General features: G+C 59.2%; 6 protein-coding genes across 6 annotated transcripts; 2 read left to right on the top strand and 4 right to left on the bottom strand.

Moving 5' to 3' along the window:
• Positions 1 to 1,121: 1,121 nt before the first annotated feature.
• Positions 1,122 to 4,180, top strand: SLS55_005112 (uncharacterized protein; the record flags this gene model as incomplete). Its single annotated transcript, XM_066776563.1, has 2 exons — positions 1,122 to 3,865; positions 3,934 to 4,180. The coding sequence occupies 2 exons, from the start codon at positions 1,122 to 1,124 to the stop codon at positions 4,178 to 4,180; spliced, it is 2,991 nt and encodes a 996-aa protein (XP_066632405.1).
• Positions 4,181 to 4,550: 370 nt separating this feature from the next.
• On the top strand, positions 4,551 to 6,407 carry DUS1 (tRNA dihydrouridine synthase; the record flags this gene model as incomplete). The annotated part of the gene is made up of 2 exons (XM_066776564.1): positions 4,551 to 4,700; positions 4,752 to 6,407. 2 exons carry the CDS (start codon positions 4,551 to 4,553, stop codon positions 6,405 to 6,407), a joined length of 1,806 nt encoding a protein of 601 aa, XP_066632406.1.
• Positions 6,408 to 9,541: 3,134 nt separating this feature from the next.
• Positions 9,542 to 10,960, bottom strand: SLS55_005114 (uncharacterized protein; the record flags this gene model as incomplete). Its single annotated transcript, XM_066776565.1, has 2 exons — positions 9,542 to 10,681; positions 10,955 to 10,960. 2 exons carry the CDS (start codon positions 10,958 to 10,960, stop codon positions 9,542 to 9,544), a joined length of 1,146 nt encoding a protein of 381 aa, XP_066632407.1.
• Positions 10,961 to 12,986: 2,026 nt separating this feature from the next.
• On the bottom strand, positions 12,987 to 14,627 carry SKO1 (Transcription factor; the record flags this gene model as incomplete). Its single annotated transcript, XM_066776566.1, has 3 exons — positions 12,987 to 13,315; positions 13,365 to 14,570; positions 14,624 to 14,627. The coding sequence occupies 3 exons, from the start codon at positions 14,625 to 14,627 to the stop codon at positions 12,987 to 12,989; spliced, it is 1,539 nt and encodes a 512-aa protein (XP_066632408.1).
• A 1,659-nt stretch (positions 14,628 to 16,286) lies between these two features.
• SLS55_005116 (uncharacterized protein) lies at positions 16,287 to 17,260 on the bottom strand (the record flags this gene model as incomplete). The annotated part of the gene is made up of 2 exons (XM_066776567.1): positions 16,287 to 16,841; positions 17,252 to 17,260. 2 exons carry the CDS (start codon positions 17,258 to 17,260, stop codon positions 16,287 to 16,289), a joined length of 564 nt encoding a protein of 187 aa, XP_066632409.1.
• A 685-nt stretch (positions 17,261 to 17,945) lies between these two features.
• On the bottom strand, positions 17,946 to 22,301 carry SLS55_005117 (uncharacterized protein; the record flags this gene model as incomplete). The annotated part of the gene is made up of 1 exon (XM_066776568.1): positions 17,946 to 22,301. The coding sequence occupies one exon, from the start codon at positions 22,299 to 22,301 to the stop codon at positions 17,946 to 17,948; it is 4,356 nt and encodes a 1,451-aa protein (XP_066632410.1).
• Between the last annotated feature and the right edge of the window lie 1,032 nt (positions 22,302 to 23,333).

Raw genomic sequence — 23,333 nt, forward strand, 5'->3', positions numbered from 1 at the left:
TGACCTCGGAACAACTCGTTTGGTTTCTTTTGCTTGTTATCTTTTCTTCTGGTGCGATCCACAAACATCCACAAACTGCGAATTACGTAGGTGGTGGGATCCAATGTCTGGACACTTTTGTACGGGTTCAAAACCTGCATCTACGTCTAGACATTCACTTCAACCACCCATAGAAAAGTCGTTGAAAACTGTATCTGCGTCCGGATCTTTGCTTCGACTACCTATGTAACGTTCTCTAGTAGAATCGCACTGGATACAGAACTGCTTGAGGTCGAATTCTTCACGCCGCAAATCAGTGTACGACAGATCCATCCGCTCAATCCACGAATGGCCTTTATGCCTCATATTCAATCCGTAAAATGTCGGCCTCCATTGCAGATCCAAGACTCTTGTTACTCGCCACTGTAGTATTTCCTTTTTTACCCCATCGTTCGATCATTGCCACTCTCTACTATTCTGCATCACTTCTCCGAGCTCCAACACTTACCTCCACGTATCACATCCATCTACCAACGGCCTTCCGGTCGAGCGAGCAAGCGACGCGGGACGTTCGACAGCAGAATCTCTGATAGTCCAGGTTTGTCTGGAGTTTCGCTACAGGAGGGCACGAGCTCCCTTTGTCCGCCGCCATCCTCGCTTATGCAGGGCCGCGTGCGCTACCAGGATCTCATGTTCGGCTCGTGGTGCAATTTGGCGCCACCATGGTGAATGCAGGTTCGCTTGCATTGCGGGGCAAAAACGGCAAGGTCACGCTCGCAACACGAAAGGGAACCCCACAATCCCGCCCTCACGCTCGGGACAAAGCCCAGCGATGGGCTCGAATAGGATGCTCGGCCCGGGGGTTAATTAGAGAAATCAGCCACGACCGGGAAACATGCGCCTCTCTTTAGGTTAGCAGCGCCGTTCCTAGTCTCCGCATGTCCCCGCTCCTCGTTACGGCCCTGGTGCAGATCCCGGCGCTCTCATTGATGGATCTTTGTACCTGACATGGCCCGCATGCCGTATTCTGCTATGACTTCATGTGGGCGTCGACTGACCGAGATGATTGAAATACAGCCTATGACCCGCGGCACTTTTTTTTTCTCTTGACCCTTCTCGGCATCCCCCCTCCTGCAGCAGACATGCGTGCCGTCGCGATCCTCCTGCTCCTTCTGGGCGCGGCCATCTCGCTGGCCGGCGGCCAGCGCGACAACGGCTACACCTCCGTCGTCCAGTGGGACGAGAGCAGCCTGTTCGTCAACGGCTCGCGCGTCTACATCTACTCGGGCGAGTTCCACTACGCGCGGCTGCCGGTGCCTGCGCTGTGGCGCGACGTGATCCAGAAGTTCAAGGCGAACGGGCTCAACACCCTCAGCGTCTACTTCTTCTGGTCGTACCACTCGCCCGCGCCGGACGTCTACGACTTCGAGTCGCCGGGAAAAGACATCCAGAAGCTCTTCGACATCGCCAGGGAGGAAGGCGTCTACATCATCGCGCGCCCGGGCCCGTACTGCAACGCCGAGACCAGCGCGGGCGGCTACGGCCTCTACCTGACCGACGGCAGCGGCGGCGACGTGCGGACCGACGACGAGACGTACCGGCGGGCGTGGCGGCCGTGGGTCGACGCGCTCGTGCCCATCATCGCGCGCAACCAGGTCACCGCGGGCGGGCCCGTCATCCTCGTGCAGGTCGAGAACGAGCTGACGGAGAGCCGGCACGTGGCCGACGACCCGCTGGTGCTGTACATGGAGCAAGTGAAGGAGGCGTTCCGCGCCAACGGCATCGTCGTGCCCTTCACGTCCAACGAGAAGGGCATGCGCGGCCAGAGCTGGTCCGTCGACTACCAGGACGTCGGCGGCGCCGTCGACATCTACGGGCTGGACTCGTACGCGGGCGGGCTGAGCTGCGACAACATCGACACCGGCTTCACCCTGCTGCGCACGTACTACCAGTGGTTCCAGAACTACTCCTTCACCCAGCCCGAGTACACGCCCGAGTTCAAGGCCGGCTGGTTCCAGCCGTGGGGCGGCGCCTTCTTCGACGACTGCGTGTCCGAGCACGACACGGCCTACCCCGACGTCTTCTACAAGAACAACATCGCGCAGCGCATGACGCTGCAGAACATGTACATGGCGTACGGCGGCACCAACTGGGGCCACCTCGCCGCGCCCGTCGTGTACACGTCGTACGACTACGGCGCGCCGCTGCGCGAGACGCGCGAGGTGTGGGACAAGTTCAAGCACGTCAAGCTGATCGCCCTGTTCACGCGCGTCAGCTCTGGTCTCCTGAATACTGTCATGGAGAGCAACGGCACCGGCAACGCCGTCAACGACTCCGCCGTCTTCACCTGGGTGCTGCGCAACCCCGAGACCGCCGCCGGCTTCTACTTCACCCAGCACGACAACAGCCGGTCCCGCGCCAACACCCCCTTTTCCCTGGACCTCGCGACTTCCGAGGGGCCCGTCGCCATCGCCAGCCTCGATCTGCGCGGCCGCCAGAGCAGGATCGTGGTGACGGATTACCCCGTCGGGGAGGACCACACGCTGCTGTACTCGTCGGCCGAAGTCCTGACCTACGGCCTCTTCGACGTGCCCGTCGTGGTCTTCTACCTCAACGAGGGCCAGGTCGGCGAGCTCGCGTTCAAGGGCGCAGACCTCAAGAACGCGACCTTCACCACCTACGGCGCCGAGTCGGACTTCGCAGCCACGGCCACCGGCAACGGCACGTCCGCAGCCTTCAAGTACACGCAGGCCAAGGGCGCGACGGTCGTCAAGTTCGCGCAGGGACCGGTCCTCTACCTCCTCGAGCGGTGGGCCGCCTACACCTTCTTCGCGCCGGCGACGACGTCGAATCCGCACATCGCCCCGGACGAGCAAATCTTCGTGCTGGGGCCCTACCTCGTGCGCTCCGCGTCCGTCTCGGGCGGCACCGTCTCCATCTCGGGCGACCACCTGAACGCGACAAGCATCGACGTCTACGTCGGCGACCCCTCCGTCGACACCATCAACTGGAACGGCGCGGCGCTGTCCACCACGCGTTCGGCGTACGGCTCGCTGCAGGCAGAACTGCCCGGCATCGTCGACCGCGACGTCGCGCTGCCGGCGCTCACCGGCTGGAAGGTTGCCGACGCGCTGCCCGAGGCGGACCCGTCCTACGACGACTCGCGCTGGACGGTGGCGAACAAGACGACGACGCTCAGCCCGCTGGCGCCGGCAACGCTGCCGGTGCTATACGGCAGCGACTACGGCTTCTACACGGGCGTCTTTGTCTACCGCGGTTACTTCGATGGCGTCGGTGCTTCCGGCGCCAACATCACCGTGCAGGGCGGCGTCGCGGCGGGTTGGTCGGCGTGGCTGAACGGCGCGCTCGTCGGCGGGCACCCGGGCAACGCGTCGCTCGTCTCAACGTCGGCCGTGCTCGACTTCTCCAAGGCGAAGGTGGTGCAGGAGGGCAACGTGCTCACCGTCGTGACCGACTACACCGGCCACGACCAGGACAGCCAGGGGCCCTACGGCCCGCTCAACCCGCGCGGCATCATCGCGGCGAGCCTGCTGGCGGCGAGTAACGCCACCGGCAACGCGACGGCGTCGTTCAGGCAGTGGAAGATCCAGGGCAACGCGGGCGGCGGCGCCGGCTACGTCGACCCCGTCCGCGGCCCGCTCAACGAGGGCGGCCTGCACGGCGAGCGTCTCGGCTGGCACTTGCCCGGCTTCGACGCGTCGGCCTGGGACGAGGGCGATCCGCTCGAGGGCTTCGCGGGCGCCGGAATCCGGTGGTACACGACCGAGTTCGAGCTGGATGTCGACGAGGACCTGGACGCGCCGATTGGGCTGGAGGTGGGCATTCCGGACGGGACGGTGGCCAGGGTGCAGATCTTCATCAACGGGTGAGTCGTTTACGTCTCCGGTCGATTTGGACGGAGAGGACAGGATCAAGTGCTGACGAGACGCGCAGATATCAATATGGCAAGTACCTGCCGCATATTGGGCCGCAGACGAGGTTCCCGTTCCCGCCGGGCGTGCTCAACAACAAGGGCTCCAACACGCTGTCGCTCAGCGTCTGGGCACAGTCGGAAGAGGGTGTCGCATTTGACAAGGTAGAGCTCGTTTTGTATGGCAAGTATCAGTCGGACTTTGGCTTCTCGAGGGACTGGAGCGACCTGCAGCCTGGCTGGTCAGAGGATCGCCTGCAGTACGCATAGACGGTCAGCGGTCTTTCTTGCAGAGACAGGGAAGGTGTTGTAGATAAAAAGCAATGATTGTGTACGTTAAAGTGAATTGGAAGCGAGAGTGGAAAGAGGGTTGAAGTGCAATTAGAGTGAGAGTGAGACGGATGTTCCTGTTGCAACGCAGCCTGCGCACCCGGCGGCCCCGCGGGGAAGCAGCGACCCCCGGACTTAGCGCGGCGCTAGTGATGACGCAGCTGCGTGGGAACTTTTTCCATGCGCTACAGCCATCTCCCATCTCCACTCAAGCACTCCCAACGTGCCTTCATTCACCATACGCGCCTTACTTACACGCCCTGCGGGGCTGCGTCTTTCCTCCCCGACCCTTCTCTCCACCCGCGCCACCATGGCCACCGCACAATCCTCCGCCATGGACAACGGTCAAGACAAAAAGCCTCTTTGCTTCCAGAGGCCAAAGCTCCATGGCCGCGCATTCTATGAGGCCCTCGGCAGTCCGAAGATGGTGCTCGCACCTATGGTCGAGGCCTCTGAATATGTACGCCTCACAATCACTATGCGACTCGCGCTCCGCTGACAGCGCAACCAGGCCTGGCGCATGCTGAGCCGCTCTTTCATGCCCGACGACCGGAAGAATGACCTGCTAGCCTACACTCCCATGCTCCACTCGCGCCTCTTCCATGAGAAGCCCCCGTACCGCAAGCAGTCCTTCCAGCCGCTGCGCGACGCCATCCCCTCGCCGCCCGACCCCGACCACCTCAAGGAATACACAACCTCGGACGCCCACCTCGACGGCAACCCCGCCACCGACCGGCCCCTCTTCGTCCAGTTCTGCTCCAACGACCCGGACGACTTCATCGCCGCCGCCCAGCACGTCGCGCCCTTCTGCGACGCCGTCGACCTCAACCTCGGCTGCCCGCAGGGCATCGCGCGCAGGGGCCACTACGGCGCCTTCCTGCAGGAGGACTGGGACACGATCCGGGCGCTGATCGCGCGGCTGCACGCCGAGCTGCCCGTGCCGGTGACGGCCAAGTTCCGCGTGCAGGAGACGCGCGAGCGCACGCTGGCGTACGCGCGCATGATCCTCGACGCCGGCGCCAGCGCCATCGCCGTCCACGGCCGCCAGCGTCACCAGAAGGGCCACGAGACGGGCCTGGCCGACTGGCAGGCCATCCGCCACCTGCGCGACGACCTGCCCCCGGACACCGTCATCTTCGCCAACGGCAACATCTTGCAGCACGAGGACATCGCGGCGTGCTTGGAGGCGACGGGTGCGGACGGCGTCATGAGCGCCGAGGGCAACTTGTACGATCCCACCATCTTCGCCGGGCCGCCGGCGGAAGGCTGCGAGGGGAGGGAGTACTGGAGGGGCAGGGACGGCAAGGGCGGGTACAGGATGGACGCCGTGTTCCGGCGGTACATGGACATCATCTACAAGCACGTCCTGGGCGTCGCGCCGCCGGAGAGGAAGCCGCTGTTCCTGCCGTCGGACCCGCCCTCGCAAGACCCGTTCGAGGAGGACAAGGATGACGCGAGCGGAGGAGAGGAAGAGGGCGGGCCGCCGAAGAAGAAGCAGCGCATCGCGAACGACAGGGAAAACAACAAGAAGAACGGCGGCGCGAAGAAGAACGAGAAGTCGCTCGACCCGAACCTCACGGCCATGCAGTCCCACCTCTTCCGCCTGCTGCGCCCGCTCGTCGCAAAGCACACCAACATCCGCGACGCGCTGGCCCGGTCCCGCTCCGGCAACATCGAGGCCTTCGAGAACGTGCTGCAGATGGTGGAGGCGGCCGTGAGGCAGGAGCTCATCGAGTACGAAAGGGAGGCTGATGCGGCGACGACGACGACGACGACCGCGACCAACGGTTCATCAGCCGCAGACCAGACGACGACAACAGCAGCTGCAGCAGCACCCAACGGGGAGTCGGCGCCCGACCCGCACGAGAGCTCCGTCGCCGCCGTCAACCGGTGCAGGCGGCCGCGCTTCATCTGCCAGCCGTACGTGCGGCCGCTGCCCAAGGAGGCGCTGGAGAAGGGCGCGCTGTCGCTCAGCAAGAAGGACAAGAAGAAGTTAGAGCAGCAGAAGCAAAAGGAAGACGAGGAGGCGAAGAGGGCGGGCGTGGCGCCCGAGGGCAGGGTCGAGGAGGTGGAGGTAGGAAATAAGAAAGTCGAGGATGGTGGTAAGGGTGAGGACGTAACGGTCGAGAAGGCTGAGATACCCAAGGAAGGAATGGTGTGTGGTTGAGGTGAGCGGGGGTGAGAAGGTTGCTTGCGTATTAGAGGGGGTGGGCATTGTCTTCTCTCTGCATATGGAGGTGGGCGGTCTTTTTTGCGAGCATAGAGAAATGGCGTTTGTTTGGGGGGAGGGGTCAGGCCAAAATATAGACTACTACTTGCTGGTGGTTGGTTGTACAGGTGACCAGGATCGATCTCGAAGATTTTTATGCATATATAAATACATCATTCTTTGGTCTTGAGTCTTCACGGCAATCTGCTTGTTAAGTCTTCCATTCATCGGAGATTGCAAATGGAAAACTTGTGCCGCCCCGCCGGGCTTGTTTGCGACAGCAGCATTTTACTTAGCCCTTGTCAAAGGGATGGTCGGCGATCAAGTTTGACGGCTCATCCGGATATTCAGCATCAGGCTGAGATGGTGCGGTTCCGCATCATCTTTTACAGCTGGGCAGCATTACGTTACATCGGCCTCGACGCGCAGATTGGTGGGGGCTTTAACTGCCCAACTCCAGTACGCAGTTTTAGCCACATGCTCGCACGAAGACAGTCGCTGACTTGGTACTCAGTAAGCGTCATTTCCGCCCTTTGTAAGACTGACAAGGCGGCGGTTGCGACGAAGAATAGATGGGAGAGGAAAGGCGGGGCGCTCTTATATCTATGCTGTGGCTTCCCGGATCTCAGGAACACTCTCAAGTGGTCGCGTGCCTTTGCTTCGCGCGCGATCAGCTGCGCTATGGCGTCCTGACGTCGTGGAATGACTGGCGGCGGGAAGCGTTGTTGCGTCAGTTGACTTGCACCTTCCCTCCATTCAAACTTGTTCGCCTATTTCTTGCCCTTCGCGCTCTCTTCAAAGCCCGGTAGACCATCACTGGAGCTTTGAATGGCGGAAAAGCAACACGCAGAATGACAAGGATAGCGAATCGGACCACTCGGCGGTGTTCTCGAGCATCCGACACAAGTGACACCTGGAGCAATACTGCCCCATTAGATCCGCATCAACACAATCATGCGCAGCACTTCAGCAATGTGCAAACATGGTGAATTCCAGCGTCAAAGAAAAAAAAATTAAGTCATGAACTGCACCAGCGCAGGTGATGTCCGTACCTTTGACGTTGCTGTCCGGAAGATCGATGCCGCCATATATCTCCGGTCCCCGCAGCCCACAAGTGCGGGTTTAGTTTGTAGACTGTCGCCGACAGTGAGCATTTCTTGGACCTTCTGGTCGGAGAGTATCCTCCCTACAGCTCGAACGCGGATGTAGACGTGAGTTCTATCGACCGGTTCCCTGCGCTTTATGTATAGCCTTGCCGTTGAAGTCGCATGGATATGCGAGTGGGCCCGGTGCCCGCCTTCACCATGTCAGGTGCCGATTCTCCTTCTCCCGACGAAAGCCAATCATCAGAGCGATAGCTCCACATGGGCAGCTTTGATGTTCAGGTGGCCCTGTCCAGATATGACGAAGTGATTTGCTTTACCAACGGGGTCAGTTGACGTTCTGGCTTCCAAAAGCGCAAGGGTCGCGTGGCTGTTGGCCATGGTGTGGATAATAAAATCTACTCTAATTGCTTATGTGCAACTTTTTCAAGTGCCGTTGTGGTTCTGAAACGAAAGCACCGTGGCAGACCCTAGCACTGGGTCATTCACTTGGTGTGGCTCTTTGCCACAGTACCTAACCTGCCCTAGCTAACGGTTTCACACGTGCTATCCACCCGGCTTTTGCCCTTCATCACTTTATCGCCACTCTCGTGCCGAGCAGCAGTGAATAGTGACTTTCTCCAGCATCGTTGTTCCGTGATGCAGTTCAGCATGCCCAGCTCGCTCTCTATATGCCGGACAATTCGAATGAAGACAAACTGGGACCCCGGAAAGACCGCCAGTTTGACAGCTTTTTCTACTACGCTAGGACTCATTACGCGAGATAACAAGTAGAGACAAGAACTGCATCTAACAGCGAAAGTGGAGTCTTTTATAAAGAACAGGCTTGTAGGATCCGTCAGCAGACACACGATTCCCTGAGATTGACTACTCAACGTAAACCTAGTATCCAATCACACCTTATCGGGACTGATCTGAAGCAACATGGATCTTCATTCATTTAACCTTAACGTAATGCACATGCAACCAGCTTCACATGTCAAGGTTCTCAAGGAAGGAAGAAGAGAGAGATAGAAAGAAGAAGAAAAAAGAAGAGCAAATGACGACGCAAAGAAACCCGAGCGACAGAACCCACCAGATATCGTAGCGTAACAAACGCCATTTTCCCCCATGTGGACATTAGCTGCTAAAAGCAAACGATTATAGACGTTGCCTCACAAGACATCAACCCTTATTCCTCTTAGAATAACGGAAACCTAGGCAGATATATGCTAGTATTGTTATCAAAACCCAGCTTATCCCATCCCATCCCATCCTACGTATGATTGCTTGCTTGCTACCTCCCCCTTCAATCACAAGGCAGACCGACACACCGAACCCATGCAACCCAAAAGCCGAAACCGAATGCTTGTTTCCTTTCAAAAGGTCAACATCCTCGTAGACTTTTTTCTCCTCCTCCTTCTCTCCCTTCATCCTCTTCCAAGCAACGCTATAGAAACTGAAAAAGCAACATCACCACATTCGCTCACCACGCTCGTAAGACTTCGTCATCATCATCACCAACATCAGCCTCAACCAACAGCCCCATTGACCCCGCAAGCATTATATGCTCCGAGTCGCTCCTCCTCCTCCTCCCCCATACATGTATGCATGTGAAAAGAGCCAATGCCAGGCGGTCAAGGGAAGGGGAATAAAAAAAAAAAGAAATCGATCAAAAGAGCAGAAGAAAAGCAAAAACACCAAACTTTGCACGCACGCACGCACGCAAAGACGACGAGAAAGAGCACAACGACAAAACAAAAAAAAAAAGCGCCAAAAGAGAATGCATTCCGAACACAAGCCCAGCCGCTCTGTCTTCTTTCTCCTAATTCATTTCGTTTTCGTTTTTTTTTTCTTTTTGCTTGCCCGCCATTGAATTAAGCCATGCCACTTTATATCCACTCATGTCACTTTTGCCATGCATGCATCCAACTCACCTACCTACCTACCCACCCACCCAACTCAATCCATCCACTTCACTCCATCCTCCCCATTCCACACCAATCATGATCACCTCACCGTCCTCCCATCCCCGCAATACACGACCCTCTCCCCTCGCCCCCAGCGCTCCTCATCCTCTTCCAGCAACTCGCGAGCGTCGCGCCTCGACGGCACCGCGCGCGCGCACCACGCGCACCACGCGCGGTTGAGCCCTTCCTTCTCGCGGCCGAGGTACGGCGCGCGGCCCTCGCGCTCGTCTTCGTATTCCTTGACCACGGCGCCCACCCTTACCCGCCGCTTGATCTTCATCACCCGCCGCCCGCCGATGCCCTCGATCTCCTGCGCGAAGAACGACGACCCGCTCCACTCGTCGTGCGGGCTGCCGACGACGGCGTTGGCTCCTCCTTCGTTGCTGTTATTACTGGATGACGCACCGCCGCCGCCGATGGACACGCCGTGGCTGGTTCGCACCAACGACGCCCCATTCCCGACCCAAGCCCCAGCAGCCCCCCTCCCCCCGACGATGCCCGCCAACTCCTCGGCCGTCCCGCACTCCTCGTGCTCGACGTCGTGGCCGCCGCGACACGCCGGGCCGAGGCCGCACTTGACGCCCTCGTGGCCCTCGCCGATACCGGCGCCCAGCCCGCCCAGGTACGTGCTGTAGCGCGTGCGCCACGTCCACCCGAGCGAGTACTGGCCGTCGCGGGTGCGGATCGCGTGGCCGCAGGGCCCGCACAGCCAGACGGCGTCCGGGCACGTGCAGGGGCTGCGGATGAAGGCTTGGTTGGTGAAGGCCGGAGCCGGAGGGGGACGGGGAGGCGACGACGATGATTCGTCAACGTCGTCGTCGTCGTCGTCGGTGTTGTGGTTGTGATGGCTGTGGTGGTTATGAGGTGAAGATGGCGAGCCGTACGGGGACGGAGTCTCGCCGGCGCCGGCGCCGGGCGATGACGACGGCGTGAAGAGCGGCGGCGAGTTCGGGGTGCTGCTGAGCGTCGACGTCGATGAGTGCGGCGACGAGCCCGGCGTCGACCGGACCGAGCGGCCGGCGGCGGCGGCGGTGCGGCAAGAGACCAGCGAGCAGGCGGGGGGCGGCGAGGTGATGTCGGGCGAGGTGAGAACGGATAGCGGCACGTTTGCGCACGTCTTGCAGAGGCGGCGGAGGCGGGCCGGGAAGGCTATGGGCGGAGGCGGTTTGCTGGTGCAGTTCTGGGAGTTTGTGAGTTTATGTTTTTTCCTTCCTTCCCTAAAACCAATTCAACACCTCTCTCTTTCTTTCCCTCTCTCTCTCTCTCTTTCTGTGCGAAAGACAGTAGCAGCAGCAGCCGTCGGAGGCTTTTCCCGCCCCGCGTCGGTCCATGTCCAAGGCCGTAGGACTAGTCGCGAGGCGCAGGGAAATATATAGGACGAATCGACGGCAGCAGCAGCCTCCTCCGACGACAACACAGTCACACAGTCTCGCACTCCTCTTCCTCCTCCGACGACCATATAGCCGGGCCCTCCCCATCTTATACGACTCAACTTACCCTGCAAACCACGACGCCGCACTTGCGGCACTCCCCCACCATATCCCTCGCGCACCTGCCGACCTTACCACTCAACATCCTACCGCCCCTCCCCTCGTTGGGCGAGCTGCGCCAGTCGTGCTGGGCGTGGTGGGGGTCCGACGGCTGCTGTTGCTCCCCGCACGGCGCGGCGACATCGTCGTTGCAGCAGCGCAGCGTCTGCGTCACCAGCTGGTTGCGGTACTCGAGCAGGTTGGCGCGGAACTGGCGGCAGGTGCGCGACAGGTCGTGCAGCGAGTTGAGGTCGAGCAGCGATGCGAGCTGCGTGACGATCCTGTTTGTTTTCGTTCGGGGGATCCCCTCGTCAGCCCGGGTTTCGTCCGCCCCCCTCCCCCCACCAGCCAACGGTTTTCTTTGACCGGTGAGGAGGGGGGTGAGTGTGAGGGGCAAAAAAGAGACGGAAGAATGGAGGGGAGCTTTACGGATAGCAGCTCAGAATGGCTGAGAAGCCGTTGATGTTGGGATTTGGGCGCTCGTCGGACGTTGGTCTTGACGGCGCATCGTCGTCTGCCGGGCCAGCATGGCTCTGCTGTTGTTGTTGTTGTTGCTGCTGCTGCTGCTGCGATGACGGATACGCGTCAGTCGGACGGTAGGGCTCGAGGAAAGGATCGGGCGAGTCGTCCTCGAAGTCAAGAAACACCACCATGGTGACGGCACAGCTGCGCCGCGTGCTTCATCGAAAGCTGCGCAGTGAAACTGCACGCGAGGTGGGACGAGAGAGAGGGTTGCTTTTGCTGGAAGGAGGGGGGAGGGGTGCAGGAGCAGGAAGCAGGAGCGAGCAATGAGAGCTGCGGCGCGCCGGGAGCTGCGGGGAATCGCGGCGTTTTGCAATGCGCGGCAGCAGCATCATGACTCGGGCCTGGGCCAGGCACAACCTGGAAGAGGGCGGGCGGGCACGGCGGGCTGCTCACCTGGTCCGACATAATCTTGATCTGATAAGATCCTGCCACACCCCCCGTCCCTTCCGTGCCCCCCGCGCCTTTTATACCTCCCCCGCAATCCCCCTGCTTCTTCTTTTTTCCCACGCCGGTGCGCTGTGCACCCCGAACACGGAGTCATGCAGCCGTTGTGCCGAGCCTTCACTGTCAAGCTTTTGTCGCGTGCTCTCCGGTCTTCGGAGTCTCTCTACTCGTGCTTCAAATCGCATCCGTAACACTTTTGCTCAACCGCAGCATGCAAGCCGTCAGACCGCTTTCAGCCTCCCCCTTACCGCCAAGCACGTCATCGCCCTGGTATGTTGGCACAAGCCCATCTGCGGGCACGAGCTGAAAGATGATCAACGTGGGCACTGAATAGTCAAAGGCTGCATCGCTTTCCATCCCCGTGATTCCTGACCGATCCAGTAACCCACCGGGCAATGCCTTTGCCCTGTCTTATGTTTCAAATGCATCATCCCATTATCAGTAAAGAGCATCACTCCGTCAGGATGCATCATGAAGGAGTCCTAGTTTACCAAAGTCGCGCCTGAAGCTGCAAGGGACCCGAGATCAGAGCGTGTTCTCAAGACAGAGTCAACACCTCTCATATCCCGGTCCTACCATCCGCCCGTTGCTTTCCCATCCCCGCTCGCTCCAAACGCCCATGTGTTGCTGAGCCACTGTCAAAAAAAGCAAACTAACTGAAAACCGCCCAAATCGCCCCCGAACAGCAAAGGAGGAGCTTTATCTACACTCTTTAACACCCACGGAACCGTCCGATTTTGCGCCACCCGTGAGAAAGAGTGAAGAAGGCAAGAAGCCAAACCATACTATACATTGTCGCATCCAAAGCCGCGTGTCGGAAGGAAGCAGTTGAGCACACGGCGCTAGAATCCCCGAGGAGTTTGTGCACAACTACCGCTGTCCCCAGCGGTGTTGCACTTCGTGGCTGTCGTCCGTTCGGCATCAGCATGATGCACATGAGACAGGCGACGACTGCCGTCACAGAGAAATCCCCCTGCGTAGTACGTCTCACCTCCTCTGCATCGCCTGTGGCGGGGGCTGCTGCATCCCCATCCCCATCGGCGGCACCCCGTTCGGGGGCATTCCCATTCCATACGGATGTGCGTGGTGGTTGATGTCGCCGATGAAATTGGTCATGGCCATTCCGCTGATGCCTTGAGCCTGCGACACCGGGCAGTCCTTGTGTGCGAGCAGCATGGTCTTTAGGTTCACTATCTCCTCGCGGAGCTGAGTAATCTGTGCTGAGAGAGCGTCGTTCTCGGTGCTGAACAGCTCGACCTTGGCCTGCAGGTTGGCGAGCCACTGCTTCTTTCTTTGACGACACTTGAGGGCGGCAACTCTGCGTGACGTTAGACCTTCCAAAACGAATCAAATGCGAAGCAATACCGTACCTGTTGCGTTCCAGGAAGTTCTTCCGCTTCTCCTCGTCTGTCATCTTCTTGCCGTTAGGGTGCGTATCGCTACCCTCTTGCTTGACGCCATCGTCATCTGAGTCGTCCTCCTCATCATCATTACTTTGGGCAGCGTTGCCGCTATTAGTCTTGGCCTTCTTGCTCGCAGGACCCTTGACAGCACCATCATCGGCTTTCCGTCTGCCATTAGAGGCTTGACCCTTGCCGTTGGCACCCTTCTTACCGCCGCGAGACCTTGGAGGCTTCGCGTCCTCGCTGTGGGCGTCTTCTGAAAAATCGCCAGTGTCGGCCGAGCCGGACATGCTGACGACGGAGTTCTTGCCGGCACGCTTCGTGGTCGGCGACGTTTCTTGAGACTGATTACCCATCTGGGCGACGTTGGTGTTGACATGAGACGGCTGTCCGGGCATTGCAAATTGGTTGTTGCTGTTCTGCTGGGCGTCGGCACGCGAAAGACCTAACAATGACGTCACGACATTCGCATCATGTTGACCGAATGGATCCTGCTGTTGTTGACCCTGGTTCTGTTGCTGATTACCGGATTGCTGGGGCGGGTACGGTTTAGTGTCGCTGGTCGGCTGGTTGTTTTGCTCAGCCGGCTGAGAGGTGGGAGGGTTAACGTTTTGGCCGAAGGTGTTGTTCATCTTCAATGCGGCCCGGTAAAATTCACTAGTGTTCGGTGTTGCACCGCCGCTCTGGAGAGAATTGAACAAGGCCTGTGAATTGGGACTGGGGGCAGGGAACATGGATCCGCCACCACCGGGGGTCAACCCAGTACGCAGAGAGGACTCGTTAGGGGTTGGGAAACCGCCCTTCCAGGGTTCGCCAAAGTAATCACCACTGCCGGTAGGCCCGGTCAGCATTGCAGGACTCAGTGGTCCTGATCTTAGGGAGTTAGGCCAACCAGGCGTTCCTCCTGGCAGCAACGAGGAGGGCGAGGTCAAGCTTGCAACAGGTGGGAGCAGGCCCTTGCCAGGTGTCTCCGCAGCAGGGTTGCCGAAGGACTGCTCGAAAGGGTTGGGCTCCAGGTTGAAATGGCTATTGCCAGAGCCGTGTGCACCGCTAAAATAATCCGGACCGTCGGCAGCTGTATTTTGTCCGGGACGGGGAGGAGGAGCAAGAGGGGCAGTGGTCGTGGGTGCGGCCGAAGTCTTTGCGTCGCCGGCGTTGTCTGGTGCCTCTGCACCGTCGTTAGAGACATATCATTGATGGGAGGCAGATGACGGAGTGCACGCATGGACGGGCGATAGTCGGTCACACATACCTATTCTGGGTGGAGAGGGCTGCTTCGTCTCATTGTCCAACTTGGGGGTTTCTACAACACGCGAAGACCGTCAGCAGGGTGGCTGGGCGGTGCATAGGGAGTGGCGACGAGGAGGGAGGGTTGGCAAGCATGACAAGCAAAGCAACAACAACAAGAAAGGCGGAGTGACGAACCTTCGCCTGGCAAGTTTCGCTTCGAGTCTTGCGGGGAGGACATGCTTGGAACGACTTAAGGGGGGGAGGTGTTTGAGTTTCTGTTGGCGGGTGGTGCGCTCTTTGAATGACGTAAGGGCGTGTGTTGTCGATCCGTCGTTTGGATGGATGGACTCTCGCCAGCCCCAGGACCGCGTCGTGCCAAACCCAACTACTTCCGGAGGCGCTCGAAGGCTTGTCGGGCCGGCGCAGCAGCTTTCTTTGTCTGTGTCGCAGAGCGGCAGTTAGCACTCTGGTCTAGCGCGCGCAGCAGCGGTGCTCACGGCGTTGGGGGAGCGCTGTATGCGATGCCGACTCCTGGCGCGGTCGCAGGGAGGAGTCGCGCACTATCTTTTGCCACCGGCGGAACAGGCTTACCAGCAACAGGCGGCGCGTCGATGCGTGCACGCGTTGAGCCGCTGACGCGATAATGTGCAGGTGCGCAGGTGAAGATGCTTGACGCGCTCAGATGCTGCGCGACGGTGTTGTCGGGGGCGGTCGTGGTGTTGCGAAAATCTCGAGGCTCGGGGGTGGGCGTGACGCAATTCCCCTGATCGCAAAACGGCAGCGACGATGGGGCAGGCGCACTCGCGGGGCGGCGCACAACTGCGCTGCTGGCGGAAGGGGGCGTGTGTCTCGGGCGGCGTCGACGGTACGGGAGTGAGGCTGATGCCAAACTGCCAATGCCTGTTCGTCCCAAAGCGGGCGTGGTTTCTGCGAGTTGGCGGTGATGATGAAAGAGGTGACGTAGCGAGGCAACGGAAGCATTTTTATGATACCACCGGCTTGCCTGGGTGCTTGTTAATCAGGCAAGGTCACGTGCACCGCCGCGCGACTCAGACATCCGAGCCCACGCCCCCCCCTGGGGCGCACCCGCTCCAACGCGTCGTCAGCCCACCGCGCTGCTGCCCGCGATAAGCATCCTGCTATAAGAAGCACTGCGCCTGCGTCGCCGTCGAGGCCGCGAGTGCGACGCGGCCGCCGTCGCGCTGCATCGCCCGCTCGGCGTGCGTGCCGCTCCTGGCCGCAGACGGGCAGCCCCCTCTTCCCAGGCGGCTGGGCGATGACGTTACCTGCTCGCTAGGGCAACCGCCTCGTTCCACCGATCCATGTGCCCGCGTCAACACTGGACGGCTGCCAGACGGCTGCACACCGCGCCAAGCTCACGTCCAAATCGCGAGCCTCAGATCGCGCGCTCTTCGGCGCGTGGAGAAGCTTCATGGACCAGGCGATTGGGAATCTCGCTGTTGCTACGGATTGTCTGCTGCACCGTCTCCGCCTCATTATTGGCCCGTCGCCCGTCGTTGGTGCCAATCCAATTTCCCCGGCCAAACCGGCCCCAGCCCACTTGTGCGGATCCGCTATCGACGGATGTCCGTCTCCTGCGCTGCCTTAGACCCGTCTGTCCGCCGCCCATGTGCTGCTCTCAACACTCCTCCCATCACGATCCCCGGTACGTCGTGTAGTTGAACGGCCCCAGCAGCAAGGGGACGTGGTAGTGCTCGTCACGCCCGCGCACCACAAACTTGATCTCGACCTCGGGGAAGAAGGCCTGCACGCCGCGCTGCTCCCAGTAGGCCTTGGTCTCGAACCTCAGCGCCCACACCATCTCCGCATGCTCCCCACTCTCCTCGTGTGCCTTGATGTTGTGGAAGATCTCCTCCAGCGTGGTCGGGTCGCCGGCGGGAGCCGCCCACGCGGTCACTCGTCCGTCGCCGTTGGTCGTCGCCGAGAGCGGCGTGCTCGGGCCGTACGGGGACAGGAGCGTGAGGCTGACGGGGATCGAGGCGGCGGGGCGGCCGGCTGTCGTGTCAAGGACGTGGCAAGTGATCGGTGGGCGCTTCTGGGCCATGGCGGTGGAGGAGGATTGTTGAGGTTTGGCGGCGGCCGACCGGTTGGCTAATTGTTCTGCGAGTGCGACTGCGCGGTTGACAGCGTCCGGTTTGGGCTTGGGCATTGGTTGTGGTTCGCGAGGCGCGAGCGGTGCTGAGAGTGGCTTGGAGGGGGTTGTGCGACGCGACTTAAAGGATAGGCGGGCGGTGGTTTGTCAATCGCCCAGCAAAACCGTCAAGCTGTTTGATACTCGGACCCCGCCGTCGGTCCCCGCAGCTCGCCGCCAGCATGGACACCGTTGGAATGACTCGCCAAACAACGGTCTTGGCGCATCATGGCGCAGGGCTTGTGCATAATTTACTGCTTTGTCATTCTTACACCCAGAGTAAATTAGATGTATCCTTCGAGCTGTGCATCCATCCCAAGCACTTCGCCCATTCCAAAATGGGAGACTGGGTGACATTGCAATCCCTGTTGCTGGAACACTGTATTGTATAGATTTTAAGCTCGCATTCCGTTGTCTTTCTCTTTAGTATAAAAATAGCCACGATCAAGGCGATGTTGTAAACGGACAATCGCCATGCGGCAAACAAGATATAATCCAAGCCATTGCTGCTCCCGGGTGCGGCTCCGAGTGAGGCGGTTCTCATTTACCGCTTGGTTGAATTTTTTTTTCCCCACGTTGCTTTTGCCGCTCAGTCCGGATCCTGACAACTGCTCCATGTGTTTGAGCCAAATCTTTAAACCCGGGCGGAAGCATGTTCAGAGACTCCTGTCGAATGCTTGTGGAATTGACTGTGCCGAACAATATATGTACACAATACGAAGAAAATCTCGGCTAAACTGCCACGAAAACGTAGCCAGGGCTGAGAACGAGAGCCATTTGTTGGCAAGTCTGACCGTGGTTGAAGCAAAAGACACAAACGCCTGACCGACACCGGGCCATGGTAATACCCCTCGCTGCACTATTGGGCTCGAAAGGACCCGACTTTTCCGTACGCGTATGCCAGACATCATCAAATCGGTGACGATGGACTTCTGGAGCGTGAAAGATGCGATGCTGAAGCCAAGAGCAAAATCTGCAATAAACGCCGTGTGAAAAACGGAACAATCCCTGCATGCCGGATATCAATGTCGCTGTGATATAGCTCGTTATGCGTTACCTGCCCGCCCGGGAACTCCTAAGTCCGATACGCCTGGTTTTCGTCAATAGTGGTCGAGTAGATACAGGAACGTACAACACTACCTGCAATCCTAACCAGCTGGTTCAACCCTTGACTTTTGGCTTTTTCGCTTCGCCGCCATGCTCGCCTGTTGCATCACCGTCTAGGCTCCGCTTAATGCCAATTCCAGGAACAGTGGCAGGCGACGACCGCTTGCCTGCAGTTTGTCCAGAACCAGGTGCTGGGGGTGTTGCGTTCACAGGCGTTCCAGGCTTTGGACTTCCGCCCAATGGAGTCAGTGCTTCAACCGGCGGCGGCACAGGGGTGCTCGTGCCGTTCGCACGTGGCGGCAGTACTTGCGCTGGCACAGAAGTCTGCACTTGCTGCGCAGTGGAGAACGGCATAGGCGCCGCTGCCGGCGTCGAAGTCGCCGCAGGCTGAGATTGGGCGGTGTTGTTCATGTTTGTCTGCAAGGCATTCTGGTGGATTTGTGGTATCGAAACCTTTGGAGTTTCCATGGACGGCTGGGTGTTTGACGTCTGCTGTGAAGTAACATCTGAGGCTGTAACTGGCTCGGAACCACTAATCTGTACCTGAGATGGGACGGACTGCGGTGGTGCTTGATCCTGAGAAGTGGATGGTACACTAGAGCCAGAAACGCTGGGAACACCCTCAACAGGTTGACTATCCGTTGTGCTCGGAGCTGGAACCGGAGTTTGACCAGCATGAACATGATCTGAGGCAGTGTTCTGCACTGGAGTCGGAGTACTTCCGTTTGCCTGCAACGCTCCAGCAGGCGTCGGTCCCGCCGTTGGTGTCTTTCCAACCCGCCTCTCAGCCTCCTCGACGACATAGCCATGATTGAACTGCTTCAACATCCCCTTGACAGCATCTTCGATATCTTTCTCGTCTTTGAGATCCAGCTTTGCGCTCTCATCCATTTCCTCCTCCGTCTTGGGCAAGTACCTCTCTGGATGGAGGGCGCGCTCCAGGCCGCGATCGGTGAGCTTGGTAATTTCATCCCGCGTCAGTTTGCGCTTAAGCATGGTATGGGCGTTCTTGATGTAATAATCGCGGAAACCGTTCAGGATTGGGGCATATGGCGCGGTGTCCGAATACAGATTAGGTTTCCGTGGCGGAATAGGTTCACTGGGCGCGTTGGTGGCAGAGCCAGGCGTTGGCGTGGCGCTGTGCTGTCCAGGATGCTGCGGGGGCTGCGATGTTCCTGGCTGGACATGCTGCGGCTGCGTAGGATGTGGTGGACGGGGAGGATAAGCCGGTGCGTGAGCTGGCGGGGAATAAGCAGGTGCGCCCGCCGGCGCGTAAGGCGATGGGCCAGCCGTTGCGTATGAGCTTCCGGGAGGGAGTGGTGTTGATGAATTCGGAGGATAAGGCATAGCAGGTGCGCCCGGTGGAGCGCCGTAAGGAGAGGCTCCGTAAGGACTGGGGTAAGGCGGCCGAGCACCGTTGGGAGGTCCATATGGCGGTCGATGCTGAGCCGGCTGTGCTGCTTGTCCGAGAGGTTGAGAGCCATAAGGAGATTGGTAGGTGCGTTGCTGCGCAGCTGGGTACGCTTGGCCAGGAGCTGCCGGCGGCCTTGGGGGATATTGGCCAGGAGGGTGTTGATAGCCGGGTGCACCATGGGGCATACCATAAGGGGATTGATGGCTCGGGGGATAGTAAGGTCTGGGAGGAGCCTGCGGTGGAGGGGTAACCCGTTTGCGCCTTTCTTTCTCGATGGAAACTCCGGGGTTGATTGCCCAGAGCCAGCCCTTCCCTTCCTTCTCAGCTTTGCGGAAAGCATCGTGTTGACCAAGGTTATGTCGGACACTGCTCTGCCAGCCTGTAGTCCCGGTCTTGAACTTGTAGTAGGGGTATTTTCGCTCAATGGCACTGTAGATCTGCTGGAGATTGAGCTTCCCTTCCTTCGATTGCGAGATGGCTTCATGGATGAGAACGACGTAGTTGGCTGCTGGGCGCTGGAGCTGCTCTTCCGTGTAGTCGGACTCTTTCATCTCTGGCGATGGTGTACGCAGTGGCCTCGAAATCTTGACGGATTTCTTCTCTGCGCCTTGTCCCTCGCCATCTGGACCTGCAGACTCGCCCTCGGTGCCTTCCTTGGGTTTCTTCTCCGATTTTCCTTCTCCCTCCTTCTTCTCGCGGGGGCGGGTGAGATCAACCTTCGTGATAGACTCTGGGTCAAGTCCCAACTTTCTGGCTTTTTCGGCTTCTTTCTTGCGCCGCATGATCTCGGCCTTCTCACGTTTGGACATGATACCATCCTTCGGTGGTCGGCCTGGTCCCTTCTTCCTCTCGATGACCGTTCCAGGCTCAAGACCAAGCTTCTCGGCTTCTTCGGCCGTCAGGACGCGCCTGCCACTACTGTCCTTGTTCGACTGCGCTTCAGACTTCTTCTCTTCTTTGTCCTTGGCATCTTCTGTCTTGATCTCGGGTTGCGGTATCTCCGTACTCGGCTGTGGAATATCTTCAGGGGGGACAATGCTGACTTGCGATGCAGCTTCGCCCTTCTCCTTGGGCTGAGAAACCGTCTTCGAGGGTGCTTTTGAGGGTGCCTTCGAGGTTGTCTTTGAAGCCGTCTTTGAAGCGGTTTTCGATGCAACCTTCTCCTTCTTCTCCTTCTTTTCTTTCTCCTTCTCCCTCTCCTTCTCTTTTTCTTTCTCTTTGGCCTTGTCCTTTCCAGGGTCGTCGGCTGCATCATGATGTTGGACTTTCGGAGCTGTCTTCCCTGCGGCCTTCGCTTTCGCTTCTCGCTTGGCTTTGAGCTTCTCCTTCTCCTTCTCGTTCTTCTTTTTCCTCTTGAGGCGAGCTTCCACCTTCGATTGCTTGGCCGGCGCTTGCTGAGATGGTTGTTTGAGCTTCAACTTGAGCTTCACCTTTGGCAGATTTTCATGCTCGCGATATTCATCTTCTGCATCGTCATCAGCGGAGAACTCCTCTTCCTCAGAATCCCAGCCATAGGCGTGTGGGCTAAAGCCATATTGCTCAGCATAGCTGAAGCCATCGTCATCGCTCTCATCATCGTCAGGAATGATACTCTGGCCTCGTCCGTCTTCGAAATTGAGGCTGATGCCCCCACTGATGCTGTCGGAACTTTCTGAGCGAACATCTTCGTCATCGACCGGAGCATTTGGTAGCCTGAACATCATAGTAACGGCGCCGATTTGGATCTTATCTCCATCGTGGAGCTCGACGGCCTCGTTTTCCGGCATGTAGTGAACCTCGTTCAAGAAAGCACCGTTCCTGCCAAGCACCTTCATTTCGAAAACCTGGGTGTCAAAGCTATAGTAAATCTTGAGGTGCTTCCTGGAGATGCCTTTGTGGCCAACCGGACCGCTGTCCGACGTCGGTGGATGAATTGGTACCAAGGGAACTTCGTGAGGGTCAGGGAGGAAGGAAGAGGGGTCCGGATGAGACTGGTAAACAAGTTCGTTGTAATCTACCGGCTCGAAAGCATTGCTGCCAGCGATGGAACTCTTCCGGGAAATGCGCTGTGAGGACGAGCTGGCGGATTTTGCTTCTTTCTTCTTCCTTTTCCGCTTCAAGGGCGCGACATTTACATGATAGTCCTCTCCTCCCATGATACCACCGCACTCGCTGAGGTTGCTGCGACAGATACTTGCTACACTAGGAGCAGTGGGCCTCATGGGCGTTTGCGGGCCTTCTCCCTCATTGCCAGCCGCTTGTTGCTCCGGGTACTCTTCCTGATTACGCTTCCGCATCTCCTGCCGGAACGCACGAGTGTCTCGGCCCAGCTCCACCGTGTACGTTGTCATGTAGAAATCTCCATCGGGAAACTCGAGTTTGGCGAAAGCACACTGCCGGCTGTCTTCGGCCTGAAGGGCTGGATAAGTCGGGGCCGGGGCGAGCATATCGGGGGGAATTGCCAAGGGATTGGATGGTTGAACATCCATGTTGGCGAAGTACTCCTGGTCATTGGAGCCGTCCATCAGCAACGCGGCCAGGTTTGCCGCGCTGCTCAGGTCTTGCGGCCCGGAAACGAAAGGATCAGGCAAGTTTGCAACGTTAGGCACAATGGTGTTGACCTGAGATACTTCCTCTAAAGGCTGCGTAGGTTCGGCGTCGGCGGTGGGCTGATCGGTGGCAGCAGTCTCGATAGGCACAGGCACGGGCGTGTCGTCGGGCTTTGTGGTGTCTGGCTGGCTTGCTTGCTTTTCGTCGGGCGCTTGCGTTTGTGCGCCATTTGAGCTTTCTTCCTGTGCCACTTCCCCTTCGGCGGGAGCGCTGGGTGGTGCGGGATTGTCACTGGCGCCTTCCACGGCAGGCGCAGGTGGTGGCAGCGTCGAATCCGGGGCGTCAGACGGCGCTTGGACATCGGGCTGGGTGTCGGGAACGGCAGGCGCGCCTTCTATGCCTTCCATGATTGTCGCGTCCGGCAGAGCGCCAGGGCTGGTGGTGATTGTCTCTTGCTCCTCCATCATGACGGCGGTTTCGGCATCGGCATCTTGCGTCGCGAATGGAGAAGGGCGCGCATACGGCGGGGAAGCAGCAACCAGGGCGGGCGCGGGCGGGGCGGCAGGCCTGGCTGGCAGTCGTCTGCGACTGTGCTCCCGAGCGACAGTGAAAGCTAGGCCGGCGAAGGTGGTCGGCGGCAGCGCGGAATCGCTGTCGCGGCGGGTGAGGGACGCTGGAGCGATCATGAAATCTCAGGCTTGGCGCGCGCTGGCCGAAGATTATCCAGGTTTGTTGTCTCGCCGAGCCTGCAGGCGGTCCACGCGGCGGGCGGTGAGCGCTTCTCCTCTCGCCGTCGTCTATCGCGGCTCAGCACTCGCCGTGGAGTTGCGCGGAGAGGGAGTTGCGAGCGCAGCCTTCGTTTTGCGAGCGCGGCTAGCTGCAGACCGGAACAGTCATCGTCATCCGACCACTGCAGGCAGCATTCCGTTGCACGCCCTCCTTTGAGCCGCACGTTCCCGCTGCACCGTCAAGCCGCGCCAGCCGCAATGCCGCCAAAAGGCAAGAAGAAAGACGCTGCATCGGCCGCGGCCAAGCCTGCTGCCGCCCAGCCAGAGCAGCCGCCGCCAAACTGGCCTGCCTTCAAACCTCTCATTCCGCCTTCAGACCTGTCGCTGCAAGAAGTCGTCCCAGAGCAGATCGTAACACTGCCTAATTTCTGGCCGTCTTCGCTCTGCAAGACGTATGTGTCTTTTCTCTCTTCACTGCCCCTCACCACTACTCCAGGGAAGCCGAAGAAAGGAGACGCAGTGCGAGTGAATGACCGCTTTCAAATCCAAGATCCGCTCTTCGCCAAGAGATTGTGGGAAGAAACAGCCCTCAAGGACGTTGTGCTCGGCAATGTCGATTCCGAAGATGGGTTGCGCATGACGGAGGCGGAGAGGAAGGCCCTCTGGGGTGGTGAGGTCGTGGGACTCAACCCCAACATCCGCATTTATCGCTATTCCAAGGGCCAGTTCTTCGACCAACACTGTAAGCAGCCCTGTTGCACTGCCAGCCTG

The sequence above is a fragment of the Diplodia seriata genome, assembly GCF_021436955.1.
Source record: "Diplodia seriata strain FDS-637 chromosome Unknown scaffold_5, whole genome shotgun sequence".
Lineage (NCBI taxonomy): Eukaryota > Fungi > Ascomycota > Dothideomycetes > Botryosphaeriales > Botryosphaeriaceae > Diplodia > Diplodia seriata.